The 16,567-nt window shown below is 42.9% G+C and overlaps 1 protein-coding gene across 2 annotated transcripts in view; it reads right to left on the reverse strand.

Annotated features, from left to right (window-relative positions):
- The window catches only part of RNF17 (ring finger protein 17), a 218,453-nt gene that overhangs the window by 121,761 nt on the left and 80,125 nt on the right, over window positions 1–16,567 (reverse strand). For both annotated transcript variants that reach the window (XM_089775614.1, XM_089775613.1), the window contains 2 exons: window positions 13,229–13,390; window positions 689–878 (listed from right to left, as the gene is read on the reverse strand). In XM_089775614.1, coding sequence (XP_089631740.1) covers window positions 689–878; window positions 13,229–13,390 — 352 coding nt within the window. The remainder of the gene's footprint in view (window positions 1–688; window positions 879–13,228; window positions 13,391–16,567) is intronic.

Here is a 16,567-nt window from a genome sequence, read left to right on the forward strand (position 1 = left end):
CAAAAATTAGTTCTTCCTGTTTATTCTAAAATTTGTGAAACCACAATTCTTACCTAGCCTTTTAGTGTCAAATTTATTGCTATGATTGAGAGAAATGCAGTACTACAAACCCCAAATATTTAAAAACCAAGATTCACTCCCCCTGCAACTGGTTTATAAGTCATCCCCCACCCCCAAAAACATATTTAGGGTCCTTTTATTTACTTTTTGATTTTGCCTATAAGGTTGCACTTCACCAAATTTTCCAACTTCCCTCTGTAACCATGAGGGCTAGACACCATTTTTAAAAAAATGAAAGCCAAAATTCTCATATAGTAATGATTACAGGAGTGCTTTTAGAAAGACAACAACTATCACAATGAATTCACATGAGGTGGTAAAATGGAAATGTATCTTGTTCAGAAACTAAGTCATCTAATTCTGCAATTTTAAAATTCATGTCTTGTTCAGTAATCTATAATATACATTTCCTCAGAGGTTAATATATATTTTATATAACATTTTTATGTGTGTGACTGTATCTAAGTCACATAGCAAAGCCATTTGGTATTTGGTTATTAATTTGTGAAATGGCAGTTTTATTAACTTTCATTGTACATATTCCCATCAAAAACTAAAAGCTATAATTTGAAACAAGAGGTTCTTTTTAATCCCGAGAGACACAGATGTATTTATAAAATAATCATACCCTGAAACAACTAAAACTTCAGAATTTCCAAAGTCTACCATGAATACTTGCATCACTGCTACATCATCAATTCTGTATTTTGTTGGTCCACAGACTTTTCCCTTATTTTTACTTTCCAGGGGAATCAATTCAGTGATAGTTCCACGGCACCACATTCCATTTTCTTTACTGTTGATAAAGATTCTTGCACCTAAATAAAGATTAAAAAAACAACTACTGCAATTTTAAACCAATTAAATCAATGACTTACTTACATCTTAGTTTAGAAGCTATTATCATTACATTTTAGTACATTCTTCCATGGTTTACATTCTATGATCTAGTTAGTTTAGGCCCTTATCAGTGTTTAACAGAATGGAAAAATTGCTTGTCTTGCTTACAACACTCATGCTAATATAAAAGGGAGCAGTGTTCTGAGATATATCAGGGATCAGAACAAACAATGGAAAACGGAGTTTATTTACCATGACTGAAGGATCTTCAAGATGTGTGGCCCATTTCACTATTTCACACATGGATACGCATGTGTTCCTGTGCCTGAGATAGGAGATTTGTAGCAAGCAGTACCCACTGGTGTGTGCCTGCACACTTGTTTGCACATGCTGCTAACCAAGGGTATAACACTGGGTTCGTCTAGACTACATCCCTCTTTCAAAAGAGGGATGTAAATTAGGTAGATTGAAAGTGCAAATGAAGCGCGGTTTTAAATATCCCGTGATTCATTCACATATTCACGTCTGATCGCTGTTTCAAAAAACGGTATTTTGAAAGTGAAACCAGTCTAGACATGGTTCTTTCAGGAAAAAAAAAACCCCACAAAAAACCTTTTTTGAAAGATCCTGTACTCCTGATAAAATTAGTATGGGATCTTTTGAAAAAGGGTTTTTTCACCCCCGAAAGAATCGTGTCTAGACTGTGGTTTCACTTTCAAAATGCCCTTTTTTGAAACAGCGATCCTATGCAAATATGCAAATGAAGCATGGGATATTTAAATCCGCACTTCATTTGCACTTTTGATATGCCTAATTTACATCCCTCTTTCGAAAGAGGGATGTAGTGTAGACATAGCCAACGTGTTGACCAACACCTCTCCTGTAACATCCAGGTAAATAGTTTGAGCAGTCTGTGAACATGAGTGCTCCAGATCTGATGTCTACTTAAATATCAGGCATTAAGATAAAGAGGGGATCTCAACTGGAATGTCTGATTTTGCAGTTAACTCAGAAGAACAGCGCTAGGAAGGACAAACTAATAATTCAGAGGTGATCCATAAATCAGAACTGTTTGGGTCAACTGGGTGCAATGAGAATGACCTGGGCCTTGTCCCAGTGAATCTTCTGCAAAACTTGAGGTAATAGAGGGATGGAAGGAATGGCATCTCTCACATAGTCTATCCAAGAAAGCAGAGGACTTCATCATTGGAGCTCTGACCTAATGAGGTTCTAGATCAGTACAGATTAAATTCCTTGCCTTAGAGGCAGAGAGCCATTATGGTTTCCGCACTGAACAAAGATATCATTCAGAAGAGTTTTATATTTTTCATTTGTACTCTCTGGAGAGCTGCCTGCTGAGATTCTTCATTTCTGTCCACCTGTTAGTATGCTGCTGAGAGCATGATGTGACTTCTGAAGAAGTTACTTACCTTGTGTACTAGTGATGGTTCTTCGACGTGTATATCTGTGGGTACTCCACTTTAGGTGAGACCTTGTGCTGGCCAACAGAGATTTTTGGTAGCCGTGCTCAGCTGCATTGTGCATCCGCTGTAGCTGTTTCGGGGTACTGTTGGGAGTCCGCATAGAATGGTGGGGGCCACATTGTGCGTACTTTCTCTACGCGAGAGCTCAGAGGATCAACTCCAAAGTAGAAGGGAGGAGAGGACAGGTAGTGGAACACTCACAGGGACAGACATCTTGAACACCCGTAGTTACTACACAAAATAACTTCTTTGAGTGCTGTCTTTGTGGGTGTTTCATTTTGAGTGTCTGTAAGAAGTGTCTCAGTAAGGCTGGTAGGCTTTGGAGATAAATACTGGTTGTGGAGGAGAGCACAGCAGGGCTGATGGTAATACTAGTGATAGGATCATCTGTGATGGCATAGAGCTTCATGAAGGTGTGCTTCCAAGTCCAGGTTGCAACTCCACATGTTGGTTAGTTGGGACATTTTTTAGGAATGCAGTTGAAGTTGTCACCATGAGAGAAGTGAGCTGTGACTCCTTTAGTGAAGTTTTAAATTATGCGTTGTGTAGCAAGTGTATATGCAGATGAAGATCCATTTGGAGAGCCGCTGGATGAAAATTGCAGAACTTCTGGACCTTTCAGCTATGAAGACAAATAGAGTTGTGGACGGCTCAGTCCTGTCAGGGTGGAAGGTGACAGCTTCTTTTATGTTTAGAATATGGAGGATCATTTCAAGAAGGTCCCTGTGAAACAGGACAGAATGCAAGTGAAGTACATGGGTTCATTAATATGGAAAGTGATGGCTGCTTTAGGCAAAAATCTGGAGTATGGCTGTAGCATAATTTTATCCTTTGTGAAGATACTGTAGCGGGGTTCTGCCATGACAGTTCCTATTTTTCCAATGTCGACATGATTCTACCAGGAATGCAGCTTTGACAGGTGTAAAATGGAGCAGGTGGCCAAGGATCCAAATGGGGGTCTTGTAAGGCTTTTGAGAAAGTGATTAAGATAGCATCATGCCATAGATTGTTACACTTCAAGATATATATTCTGGATGCCAGTGAGGAAGCTTTTGATAGTAGAGTGTGTAAACATGAATGAGCTGTCCACTCATTTGTGGGAAGTTGTGATGGCTGTGAGGTGGCCTTTAAGTTAACTTGTGGCTAGTCCTGATTAGGGATGTTAAATATTGGTTAATTAATAGTTGATTAACCTCATGAATTCTTATTGGTTACTTATCTATTTTATAGTCCCCGGAGGTGGGGCCAGCAGCCAGTGCACTCTGGCCCCACTTCCAAGGAGCCCCCTGCCATGCCATGCTGCTGCCTCTGTATCAGAGGCAGCAGTGCGTGGTGCCAGGCAGGAGCTAGTCCAAAAACCAGGTCCCCTTGTGGACTGGCTGCCTGTTGCCCCACACTATTGCCTCTGATACAGAAGCAGCTGTGTGAGTGGCAGCAGCCCCTGTTGGGAGGGCAGGGGTTGGGGGGGTGTTGAACTTCCAGACCTGGCGCAAGCTAGAACTGAGCCAGGCTGCCTGCCCATCTGCTCCAAATATATTTTAAATGCAGAGCTGTAACAGGTAGGTCCCAGACCTGGTGTGAGCTGGACTGCTGTCCAGCCTGCTAAAAAATTTACTGGCGGGGGTGGTGGCAGGAATGCATGTAGTCGATACCATTAACCTATAAGCTTTTGCTTATCGGTTAATCAACTACACTTTTGCATCACTAGTCCCAATTCTTTAAGATCCAGCATGCAATCTAATGTCATAGGTAGGGTTGCCTTAATAGGAGACAACTGTTTTTGTTGGTACCACAAGGAGAATCTTTCCCACTTGTACAGGTAAATATTTCTGGCTATGGGATGATGGCTATTTGGTAATGTGTGCTTTACTCTGTCGGAGTAGATTTCTTCTCCATATTTGGAACCACGGAGGAACTACATTTTGAGCCAGATAGTCCTGGGGTTTGGGTGCAGCATGTGGCCTTGATGCTGCAAAAGGAGATCTGGTAATAGGATCAGTGGGTGAGCATCACATACTGAAAGGCAAGGAAGGTAAGGAAACAAAGTCTGTCTTGGCCATGTCAGGATAATGAGAATAACGCACGCATGGTGTGTGTATCTTGTGTATGACTCATGGGATTAGTGGTATGGATAGAAACATGTACAGTGGTATGGATAGAAACATGTCCCAAGAAAGGTGTCTCCCAATAATCCTGGTTCAAGAGGCACTCTGGAGCAAAAGCACAGGCATCTGTGCTTCTTTAGTGTTACAAAGAGGTTGATCTGTGGATAACCCCATTTGCAAAATATTACCCTGAAGATAGTGGGGTTTATATTCCACTCATGCTGTTCTGAGAAATGGCAACTTAAGGTGCTCACCATGGTGTTTTGGCAACCCAATAGATAGGATGCAGTCAGGGTTATGTTGTTTCACATGCAGCAATTCCATAGTTTGAGAGCTTTGATTCACAAAAGATTGGGCTCTTTGTGATTGACATCAAACATACATGCCATATTGTCGGTGAAAATGTGTATAGTCGTGTTTCATATTAGTGGTAGGAGATGATAGCAAGCATTGCATACAGCATGGAGTTCCAGGAGACTGATGTGTAGGTGGGATTCTGGTCAAAACCACTTGCTCTGGATGGTGAGACAGTCTGTGTGTCCCCAGACTATGCTGTAACTAGGAAGGGAGAGTCATGTCAAAAAGTGATGCCCACAAGTTTTGGGGTTGTGTCCACCAGTGTAGGGAAGTAAATACTTTTGGTGGAAGCGTGATCTATCTATCCAGGTTATGGTGGGCAGGGGTACAAAGCCTTGTGTATTTCATTATGTAGATTGTGACTGCCATGTGGCCTAAGATTTGGAGGCAAGTCTTCACCATGGTGTGGGGGCTGCGAGAGATCGGCACAATGAGTGTTGTCAGTATGGTGATCAGTATTGAGCAATATTGCCTTGGTCTGCATGGAGTCCAGGAGTGCTCCTATGAACTCCCAACTTTGTGTGGGTTTCAAGGTCTATTTCTGTGTGTTGATGTGTAGATCCAGGTGTTGAAAAAGATCTATGGCAGTGTGCATCATGGTTACCATTTTGTGGTGCATAGTGCCCTTGATTAGGCAATCATCTAGATAGGTGAATATGTCTTTGTCATGAGAGATGTACCGATATAATTGGGAATGTCTTGTGGGGCAGTGGACAGACCAAATGGGAGTACTCAGTATTGGTAGTGTTCACCATGAATCTGAGGAACCTTCTGTGGGCATGATGAATATTGATCTTGAAGGCTGAAAACCAGTCGCCATTGTCCAGCACTGGTGTAACTGTGGCAAGACTGACCATCTTGAAGCTCCAGTTCCATACAAATTAGTTGAGTTTTATGAGGTCTAGGGTAGGTTTCTAATCCCAGTTTCTGTCTTAACGATGTAGTAGTTAAGAGTAAAATTCCTTTCCTCAATACAGAGTGGGAACGGGTTCCATGGCATCAAGTTGAAGGAGATGGGATATGTCTAGCACAGTTGTGGCCAATCCGCGGCTCACGAGCCGCTTGCTGTTTTTCCTCTCCTCTCCCCCCCCCCCCCCGCACTCCCAAAAACGGCCCTCTCCTCCTGGCTCCATGTGCTTACCTGGGCAGGGGAGTCATCTGGCGCAGTCATTAAAGATGGAGAATTAAATATGGCATTGGCTGGCAGGAGCTGGATGTGGCCAAAAAGCCTCTGAACACGTTTTCTTAAAGGGGCACGGTTTTATTTTTTTTTTGCTTGACAACTTTGCCATGGCTCTTCGTGCTGCATCCACTGATATCTTGGCTTTTTGCCCAGAATGGGTTGGCCACCCCTGGTCTAGCCAATGTTCCCTCTAATCTTTTCCATCCATGTGCAGAATCAATTTTTTATGCTCATCAAAACATGTAACAATGATTCATTGTCAATGAGTATCATTAGTAGAAACAAAACCTAGTTGTGGGTGCTCTGCTAATCAACAAGGCAGCATCTAAATCTCTCCTGAGCACACAGCTTACAAGGAACACTGCCTCTAACTGTAAGAGATACTCATGAGATGGGTCTCTGAAGAGGTATGGGGAGGACAGAAAGGGTAGAGCTGCCAAATTGAGCTTTGGATATGGAGGGCTGGGTTGCCCCAGACATCTCTGGGAGCACTGCTTCTATCTCTATTCAAATTGCTGTTGATTTTGGTGATGGAAAGAGGTGTCGCAAGGCATCTGGTATGGAGTGTGGTGCCATTTCTTGTTGGGTGAGGTGTAGATGTAGAATGTGGTTCAAGAGTCCTTCATGGTATGGAGGACCTTGTCAATTTTGAATGAAATAGCTGAACCCTATCAAATAGGGGGTCTTAGACCTTGGGCTGAAGCTCCATAGGTATTCCTGAGGCTTGTAGCCAGAAGAGCCATGAATTATAACTGTAAAAATGGTTTGGGCCACTGCGTCAGCAATGTCCACATCTGTCTGTAAGGTGTCCAGGCTATCATTTGGCCCTTGATGGTGGATTGCAATTTGGGGTGCTTGTATTCTAGCAAGTCATCAAAGAGCTCCTGTATTTTGGCATAATTAGCATAGTTGTAGTTGGCTAGGAGTACTGGATAATTTGCAATGCAGAACTGGAAGATGGAGGATGAATATAATTTTCCATCCAAGGAGGACTACGCATTTATGTTCCTTATCCTAGGGCGTAGATCAAAAGTGTGGTTGTTTTGCTCAATGGTTGATGACATCAACAAGCAGCACATATGGCTACGGACGGGAGAATAAGAAATCCTAGTCTTTGGCCAGGACAAAATTATTTTCTGCTTGTGCATTTGTGGGTGGAGAGAGTGTAGGCAGGTGTTTGTCAAATGGTTTCTGCAGGCTTCATGATCACCTTGTCAATAAAGAGAGAGATTTTGGCAATAGCAGAGAGATGGGTCCTTGATGGGTAAAAAATGAATTCTGATCCTTTAGCCAGTACTAAGTATTTTTTTCAGCTGTTTCCTGCATACAGAGGAGATAGAGATATGCCACAATATCCTGGCAGGCTCCAAAATGGTTTCCTTAATTGGAGGGGCCACCTTACTGTAACAATATGGCTTTTCTGTAGCCATGTTGGAAGGCCTGTGCTAGGCCTGAACCAAAGCCACCTTCAGCAGCCAGACGGAAAAGCAGCAGCCATTAAATGAAAGGCCTGGAGTCACATACTCACATTCCATCTATTTTGTATTAAAAAGTGTCACATCAGGCTGTGAGGAAGGGACTTTGCCCTAATAGCTCCCCCACTGTCACCAGATAAAGAAACAGATCTCAAGAGGGGTAAAGAAAACCTAAATAATACCATTCTGTCTGGCAAGAAACTGCTTATTCATAGAGACAGTTGTGGAATTCCCATTCTATGATCATGGTCATTACAATTTCCTATTGTTTGTCTGTGTGATCTCTGTCTGGTTTGTAACTGTTTCTGTCTGTTATATAATTAATTTTGCTAGGTGTAAATCAATTAAGGTGGTGGGGTATGATTGGTTAGGTAATTTTGTTATGACTGGTTAGTAAAATTATACTAAAATAATTGGTTAAGGTATAACTAAGCAAGACTCAGTTTCATTATATAAAACGGGGGTCCAAGAAGGAGATCAGGAAGATGATGATCGGAAGTAACAGAAGCAGAAAGAAGGAAGCAAAAGGCTGGAAGAAGACCAAAGGGAGACAAGGAACCCCAAGAAGAACTCCTCACCTCCAAGACCGAGCCTAAGATAAGAGCTGCCAGGACTCTCCTGCACAACCGTGACGTGCAGCAGCTAAGATCCAGAGAGACTGACCTTGCCTGGCCAACAGGGGAAGTCTGCCTGCCTTTATCAGAACTGGTGAGTATGACACTGTGTGCTTAGCATGTGTATTCTGCTTGTTTGGGAACTGTCAATAAATAGAGAATAAGGATATTACCGTGTGAGGCTCTTTCAGTGGCTAAAGATCCTGCAAAACCTGCAGGAAGAAGTCCCCTGAACCCTAGGAATTGGGTAAGGGTGAGTGTGTAAATTAACAGGGTTGCACCTTGAGCTTTAGGAACTGGGTAAAGGTGTGTGTCTCTACAGTGTGGAAGGGTTTGAGAAATTTGTGCAGGTTAACTACTGGATTCAGAAGGCTGTCAGATATCCAGTGATAGGTATTCTGGACCTCCTCTACTGGGATCTGGAGCTAAGATGCCACTTTCCTGATATTGCCTGTGGTCATCAGAAAGTGAAAGTGAAGAAGGAGCAACTGTCTCATCTACTGAAGAGACTAAGACAGCTGCTATATTAGCATGCTACTTATGCAGTAGCCTTCAAAGACTAAGTTCAAATCCTCCAATAATTTCACAGATCTCATTTGGACTAAACGTGTGGGGAGGAATAAGGAAGATCTCCTTTCCTGGAAAGTTAAAAAGCTGTTGTGTCAGTCTAGTGGAAATGAGGTTAATTGGCATGTTGTGTAGAACATTTTTTCCCCCCAATGGCTATTAGCCAGAATGGGTAGGAATGGTGTCCCTAACCTCTGTTTGTCAGAAGCTGGGAATGGGCAACAGTAGACAGATTGATCACTTGATGATTACCTGTTCTGCTCATTCCTCTGGGGCACATGGCACTGGAAACTGTTGGAGGAAAGGATACTGGGCTAAACAGACCATTGGTATGACTCAGTATGGGCAATCTTATGTTCTTAATTGGGATAATCAGATACAGGTCAACTACTTCTGTCCCATACTCTGACAAATCCAGCTGTTGGCTAACAGTTGGCACGTGTACTTTCTGCATAAATATGGGATCCCGGTGTAGGGATTCCAAGGATCTCAGGAATACCAAAAGAAAGGGTCTTCTATACTTCTAGAACACGGGTGGGTACTAATTTTTGGTGGGGGCCACTCCAAAATTTTGGAAAGTGGTCAAGGGCCACACTTTTCTGAGGAGGGAGCGTGGGGTCTAGGATGGAGGCTGGGTACAGAAGGGCACACGGGGTAAGGAACTGGGGTGCAGGAGACAGTGTGAGGTCTGAGAGGGAGTCTGGGTGAAGGAGAGGGTTGTGACCTGGGTCAGGAAAATGGAGTGCAGGGCCTGGGAGGGTGTTTGGGTGCAGGAGAAGACTCTGGCCTGGGGGAAGATTGTAGGAGGGAGTGTAGGGTCTGGGATGGAGTTGTGAGTTGGGGCAGGGGGATACAGAGGGTTTGGATGGTGATCTCGGGGAAGGAATTCAGGTGCAGGAAAGGCAGGGGTGCCAGAGGTAGGCTCTGGCTGGGAGGTGCTTCCCCTAAGTGTCTCCTGGCCAGCACCCCCAAGGCAAGCTGGGCTCCCTGCCTGCTGCAGCCCCAGATCACTTAGAGCTGCAGGCTATTCCCTTCCATGTGGATCTCAGCTCCAGGAGGGGGAAAAGGGCTTGTGCTGCCCCCATCCCTCAGGCCAATCTATCAGCTCCTATTGGCTGGTTGTTTCTAGCCAATAGGAACTGAAAGATTGGCTGGGATCAATTCCTATTGGCTGATTCTGGAAATAGGAGCTGAGGTTTGGGCTAGGGGTGAGGAGATAACACAAATCCTTCTTTCCCTCCAGAGCAGAGAGCCGCTGGACCACACTTTAAACCCGTAGCAGCTGTGTGCCTGAGGGTCCTGGCAGGGGGGTTCATGGGTTGGATGCAGTGGCTTCACGGGCCGAATCTAGACCTCGGGCCGTATTTTGCCCAGCCCTGTTCTAGAATCTGTCTGGATTAACCTACGTAAATTGAGACAATGATTTATCTGGAACTTCCAACTCAGACCATGAAAAGGTAGGTTCCTGTTCAAATGACAGAACCACTGGTGCTGGCAGATGGATGCTCCTGCTTACAGAAGATAGAGGGGAAAGTCCCATCCTCTTGAGGTAGGTTCTTCCTCCTGCATCTCAATATCCCTGAATAAGGATGGACTTGAAAGAAGCAGCAATTTAAAACAGGAATATGTGAAAAGATGTCTTTTGGAGAAATGAAGGTTTTAGACCTTCCCAGAATACATTTCTCTAGTTGGGCTCACTGGATCCAATGGGTTCTTCCAAGGTGCTGATGCAGTGTCAAGGCCAGAGCTTACTCTGTGCTGGTGAGTTCTGATCCCTTGTTTTAAGCACTGGCACCAGTCAATACTGACAATCTTACATCTTTGAGTCACAGACTCAGACTGATAAGGTTTAAATGTACTTAAGTTCCTACAACCTGTATGAAAAGATTCACTCAACTAGAGCGAGGTCTTTTGAAAGCAGATTTTGAAGACGACAATGACACCATCTGCCCTTATGCTTGTGACCGTGTCCCCTGCTCTCATGAGAAATCATGGGAAGAGGTTCTTTGGGAATAGCAGGTGAAAGCTTAGCTCTTGAGTTCTTGTTTGAATAGGTACTATTGACTGAAACTGGTGCATCAGGGGGCGGGGTTCCCAGCCCAAATCTGATTGTGGTTTCAGTGCCTTCGCCATGAGTTGGAATTTTCATCCTTTCTGGGTTCAGGGAGAAAGGAGTGATAGATGCTACACTTAGCAGATTTGTGAGCCTTGCCAAGGCAGTAAAAGCAGTGTTGGTGTTTGCTGTTCACTGATAAGTAGTGGGGTCAGGAGTTCTGAAACACTGGAACTCTGGGTATAGCCCCTATCCATGAGAAAACTCCCTGAGATTTGGGGGAAGGGTGAGGAAGGAGAGAATAGACTATCCAAACTATTAAAAAGACTAAAAACTACCATACTAAGAACTATTTACAATTTATTAACACGTTTGCTAAAGTGTGAAGGTATCTATGAACACAGGAGATTCTCATTCAGGCTATGTGGCGGTAAGAAAGAACTGGAGAGACATCAGTTCACTCTTCCCTTGATGTCCTCGGTTAGCAGCCCACAAAGTGGGGGAAAGAAACCCACATAAACAATGCAAGCCTAATTCCAATCTCAGGAGCAGGGGAGCACATGCATACCCCTGTATTGAATACAAATAGACTCCATCACTTTAAAAAGAATTTGAGTTAGGTTGTAAATAAACAAGTTTTTTTTATACAATGTTAAGGTTCAGATAAAACTCAATGACAATATTGTTCCTTTAAAAAAATTCTACATCTTTAAAAATCCAAGCATTAGAATGTCTGGAAATTAGCAGCTCCTCACTGCCACATAATCCTTCACTCAATAACTGAAAGCAGATTTCACATCAGCCACCAAACTTAAATTTGTTTTCACAAATTTTAGGAAATAAACTGTCAAAATACTGACTTGCTAGATTATAAAATCCCAGTTAGCATTCAATTATTATCATTATTCTATTCTGGTTCTTCTACTGCTCTCACCACCATTCAACAGAAGAACTGTCCTGAGGCACATTAAGTGATTAAACTAACAGGTTTCACATGTGGACAAGGGATAGTTTAACCTATGGAACAGTTATAGAGTAAGTTAACCATAAGAAAGAAAGGCTGCTTTCATAAGAGTGCACACTGATTTATACACTAAATGAATAAATTAGACCCAATCCATTTTGAGTCCATATATTAAAAATAAAGTCACACCAGTTAATGGCTATATCTAGATACTAAATTCATAGCCCCAGACACAAAAGTTTTAGGATTTTCGGGTGTAAAAAGCAATCAACACCTGCTCAAATTAAGATTAGCTGCGTGTGATAAAGACTTTCTGAATATCAGGCCACTTTCATTTCTGTGACTTAATAAATATCTCCGTGCCTAAGTTTATATAACCAGTGAAAACATACTTTGTCTCTCACAACTCAAGATGGATTCTCCAGAGCAACACTCATTCTAGAATGCATAAGATAATTTTAATAACCAAACACATTTGACTAATGAAGAATAAAAATTATAAAACTATAAGCAGATCATAGAACAACAGAATACTAGAACTGGAAGGGACCTTTAGAGATCAGCAAGTCAAGTTATCTGCCCCCACAGAAGGACCAAGCACCATCTAGATTGCCCTGATAGATGTTTATCTAACCTGCTCTCATATATCTCTCATGACAGAGATTCCACAACATCCCTAGGCAATTTTTTCCAGTGTTTAACCACCCTGACAGGCAGGAAGTTTTTCCTAATGTCCAACCTAAACCTCCCTTGCTGCAATTTAAGCCCATTGCTTCTTGTCCTATCATCAAAGGTCAACAAGAACAATTTTTCTCCTTCCTCCTTATAACACCCTTTTAGGTACTTGAAAACTGCTATCGTGTCCCCCCTCTGTCTACTCTTTTCCAAACTAAACAAACCCAGTTCTTTCAATCTTCCTTCATAAGTCATACTCTCTAGACTTTTAATCATTTTTGTTGCTCTTGTATGGACCTCTCCAAATCTTTCTTGAAATTTGGTGCCCAGATCTGGACATGATACTCTAATTGAGGCATAATAAATCACAAGAGTAGAGGGGAAGAATTACTTCTCATGACTTCCTCACAGCACTCCTGATAATGCATCCCAGAATGATGTTAGCTTTTTTGCAACAGTTGACATATATTTAGCTTCTAGTCCACTATGACCCCAAGACCTCTTTTTTCAGTACTCCCTTCTAGATAGTCATTTTCCATTCCGTATGTGTGAAATGGATTATTCCTTCCTAAGTGGAGTATTTTGCATGTGTGCTTATTAAATTTCACCTTATTTACTTCGGATCATTACTCCAGTTTGTCCAGATCATTCTGAATTATGACCCTATCCTCCAAAGCACCTGTATCCCTCCCAGTTTGGTATCATCTACAAACTTTATAAGCACACTCTCTATGCCATTATCTAAATCGCTGATGATATTGCATAACACTTGCATAATATCAATCCAATAACAAGATACAGTAACATGGAATTTTAAATTAACTTATGTTTTTGAAAATTACTTGAATTACCTAGTTCCAAAACATCTGAAGGATTAAGGTATGAACTCTTACTACTGCAAAAGTGACTCAGCTTTTTTTCCAAAAAGATTGCTGTTTTCCTCTGTGAATATCTCCGAATATAGAAGTGGCAAGGATTTATTACATGGCTAACAAAAACTAATTCTCGAGCACCTGTGTAGAACAATTCAGAAAACAGTACACATGAAAGATTTATTGATGTCCAATTGATATTTCAGTGATGCACATAAAACATTCACATCCATGTTAATGTTATAGTTGTATTGTAGTTTAAAAGTTATTAGCAGATGAACTGAAGGAGTAGTAGGCTAAGTACTTTCCCATCCCTGTGATATGCTCTTCTAAACCATGTTCTGAAAAAAAAAATCTGAGTTAGACACTTCTATCAACAAACAGGATTTCAAAAACTTACCCAAACTCTATTAGCCTGAGGACTAAACCTACTACAAACAAGATGAAAAAGGGGGGTTACTCATCTGCATAGTAACTGATGTTCTTCAAGATAGGTCTCCCCGTGGGTGCTCAACATTAGGTCAATGTGCTGCCAGCGAGCCTCTTCTCCAGAGTCTTATGGGCTCCACGCATGCAGGCATGAGCCTTCCCCCTCCCCTCAGTCCTTTTTTTTACCCTGAAAACATATAGCCCATCAAGGAGGCCAGCATTCCAAAGGAGAGGGGAGGAAAGAAGGATAGTAGAGCACCCACAGGGATACACATCATCTTGAAGAACCATCATTACTGCACGAGGTAACTTCTCCTTCAGTGGTGTCCCTTTAAGCACGCCACTCAGGTGACTAAAAAGCATTACTTACAGTTGTGGAGGTGGGTCTTTGGAGTCAACTATGGAAGAGGCAAGGATGGTGTCATCCACAGAGGTAGTAGCTAATGGTTCTTCTTGTAATATGTAATGTTCTGCGAATGTATATGAGGAAGACCATGTAGCTGCCCTGCAGATGTCAGCCTGTGGGATGTTTTGTAGAAAGGCAGTCAATGCAGCCATCACTCTGGTGGAATGTGCAGTGACCACCTGCAGTGGCTCTTTGTTTCAGAGTCCATAGCAGGTATTTATGCACTTTGATATCCAGGTGGATGTGTTGTGTGGAGACAGTTATTCCCTTACCAGGACCAGACGTAGATATAAAAAGTCTATTGGATTTTCTGAAAGGCTTAGTTCTATCTATGTAAAAAGCAATTACCCTTCTTGTATTGAAGTATAGAACATCTCTTCCCTCAGGCAGTTATGTGGTTTAGGGTGGTAAGTGGGAAGGTAAATGGGCTCATGAATGTGGAAGTTGGAAATGACCTTTGGTAAAAACTTGGAATGGGGTCTGAGAATAATCTTATCCTTAGTGAAGAGTGCATAGTGCGGATCTACCATGAGGGCTGCAATTTCGCTTATACGTCATGCGGATGTGATCTCAACAAGGAAGGACACCTTCATGACCATGTGTTGCAGTGAGGCCATCACTAATGGTTCAAAAGGCAGGTCTTGTCAATGAGTCCAACATACGGTTGAAATCTTGCAGTGGAACAAGTGGGTGTATATGTGGTCATGAATTGGATAGGCCTGCTACGAACAGCTTGGTAATTGGATGAGTGAACATCGAGATGTCAAACACTGGTTTATGATGGACTGTGGTGGCCAAAAGATGAACCCTGGAGCTGATGGAGAGCCCCACATTGCTACGGTCCATTAGGTATCACTTATGGTAGGTATCAGAGAGGTATATGCTTGTAAGATGACAATGAGTGCACCATTGCTTAAACTATTTCCATTTGCTTGGACAGGTATATCTTGTAGAAGGATGATGACTGCTGAGGTGGACCTATTTCACTCTCCGGGAGCAGGTAAGTTCATCATTCTGGAACAATGGAAAAGCCAGGTGGTGCGCTTCAGATTCTGAGGGCTTGGGTGGTATGCTCATCCATTGCATTGAGTTAGTGATCGGGAAGTAATAGGGAGAAGAATAGGTTTGGCGAACAACAGGTAATGGGAGTAAGGAAACCAATGTTGTCTTTGCCAGTATGGTGCTATTTAAATTACCTTCGCTTGGTCCGCTCAGATCAGGGGAACTGGGGGGAATGCATACAATGGATTTGCCCTATTTCAAAATAGACTGTAGCTGTGGCTTCTTGTTCAGGCAGGTCATTTAGCAGCTCTGGTAACCTGGTGTAGTTACTATAATCATAACTGGCAAGAAGACCTGGATAATTAAAGATTGTAAAATTAAGCCTACCCAATGAATAGATTTTCCTCCCAAAAACGTCGAGCTTTGTGTGATCCTTGTTCTGGGGCACTGATTTGAACTGTGGGTGTCTGGAGTGGTGCTGAACAGAATCTAGCACCAGGGAATTTGGCTGGGGGCAAGAAAAAAGAAAATCCATCCTTTAGCCAGGATAATGTACTTTCTATTGGCCCTACAATTAGTTTTTGGACTAGATGCTGGTGTCTGTCATGTGGGTTCCGATAGCACTACCCATAAAACAAGCTACCATGGAACTATCTTGGACGATGTGGTAGGCGGTAGAATTGTTAGTAGGTTGTGCTGCTTCTCTTGTAGGGCTATATCTTGTGACTGTGCTACCCTTTCAAACAATTCCTGAAATTGATTGAGTCGTCATCATCTTCTGCAGGACCTGTCTGAGTTGTGGCTGATGGTGGAGGATGGGATGGAGAAGATTGAACAGTCTGTGGAGCAGACTTTTCTGGTGTACTTGTCAGGGTAGCCAGAAGTGATTGTTGACATTGGTGCTGATGTGATAGTTGAGTGTGATATTGGCCCCATGGTAGCCACTGGGGTTGGTATTGTTGAAGTGGATAGGGCCATGGGTGACTGAACCAAGGGTAATGAGGTTGGTGATATGGTGGCCTGTGTTTGCTTGAACATCAGGAACTTACACAGCTACTTGGTGATGAGTGCTGGGAAGGAAAACGGCTCCCATTTCTGGTGCCAGGGCCAGTACCAAGGGATAGTGTAGGGGAGAAGGAAATAGTCTCAGAGGAATGCCAGTTTGGACTAGGTTCCTCGAGTCTCAGAGTGCACAAGTGTTCTATCGGTACTGGTGAAGAAGACACCAGTGATTATGATGCTTAGTGCTGGGGCTCTGTTTTGTGTGGTTTCGGCTTTGGCACTTGTGGAACCAGGGTGTGCTTCGATGCTGCTGTGTGCCAGGACTCCGCTGACTACAGAAGTGGTGCCATGTCTTTCAGTACCAGTGGAGGCAGCATGTCCCTCTTTGTAGATGCCGATGTCGTCAGTGCTGGAGTGGTGCCCACTTAGATTCCAACTTGGAGCCATCGTTGGTTCCATCTTCTGTTTTTGTGCTGTGC

The sequence above is a fragment of the Pelodiscus sinensis genome, chromosome 1 (assembly GCF_052426305.1).
Source record: "Pelodiscus sinensis isolate ZL-2025 chromosome 1, ASM5242630v1, whole genome shotgun sequence".
Classification (NCBI taxonomy): Eukaryota; Metazoa; Chordata; order Testudines; family Trionychidae; genus Pelodiscus; species Pelodiscus sinensis.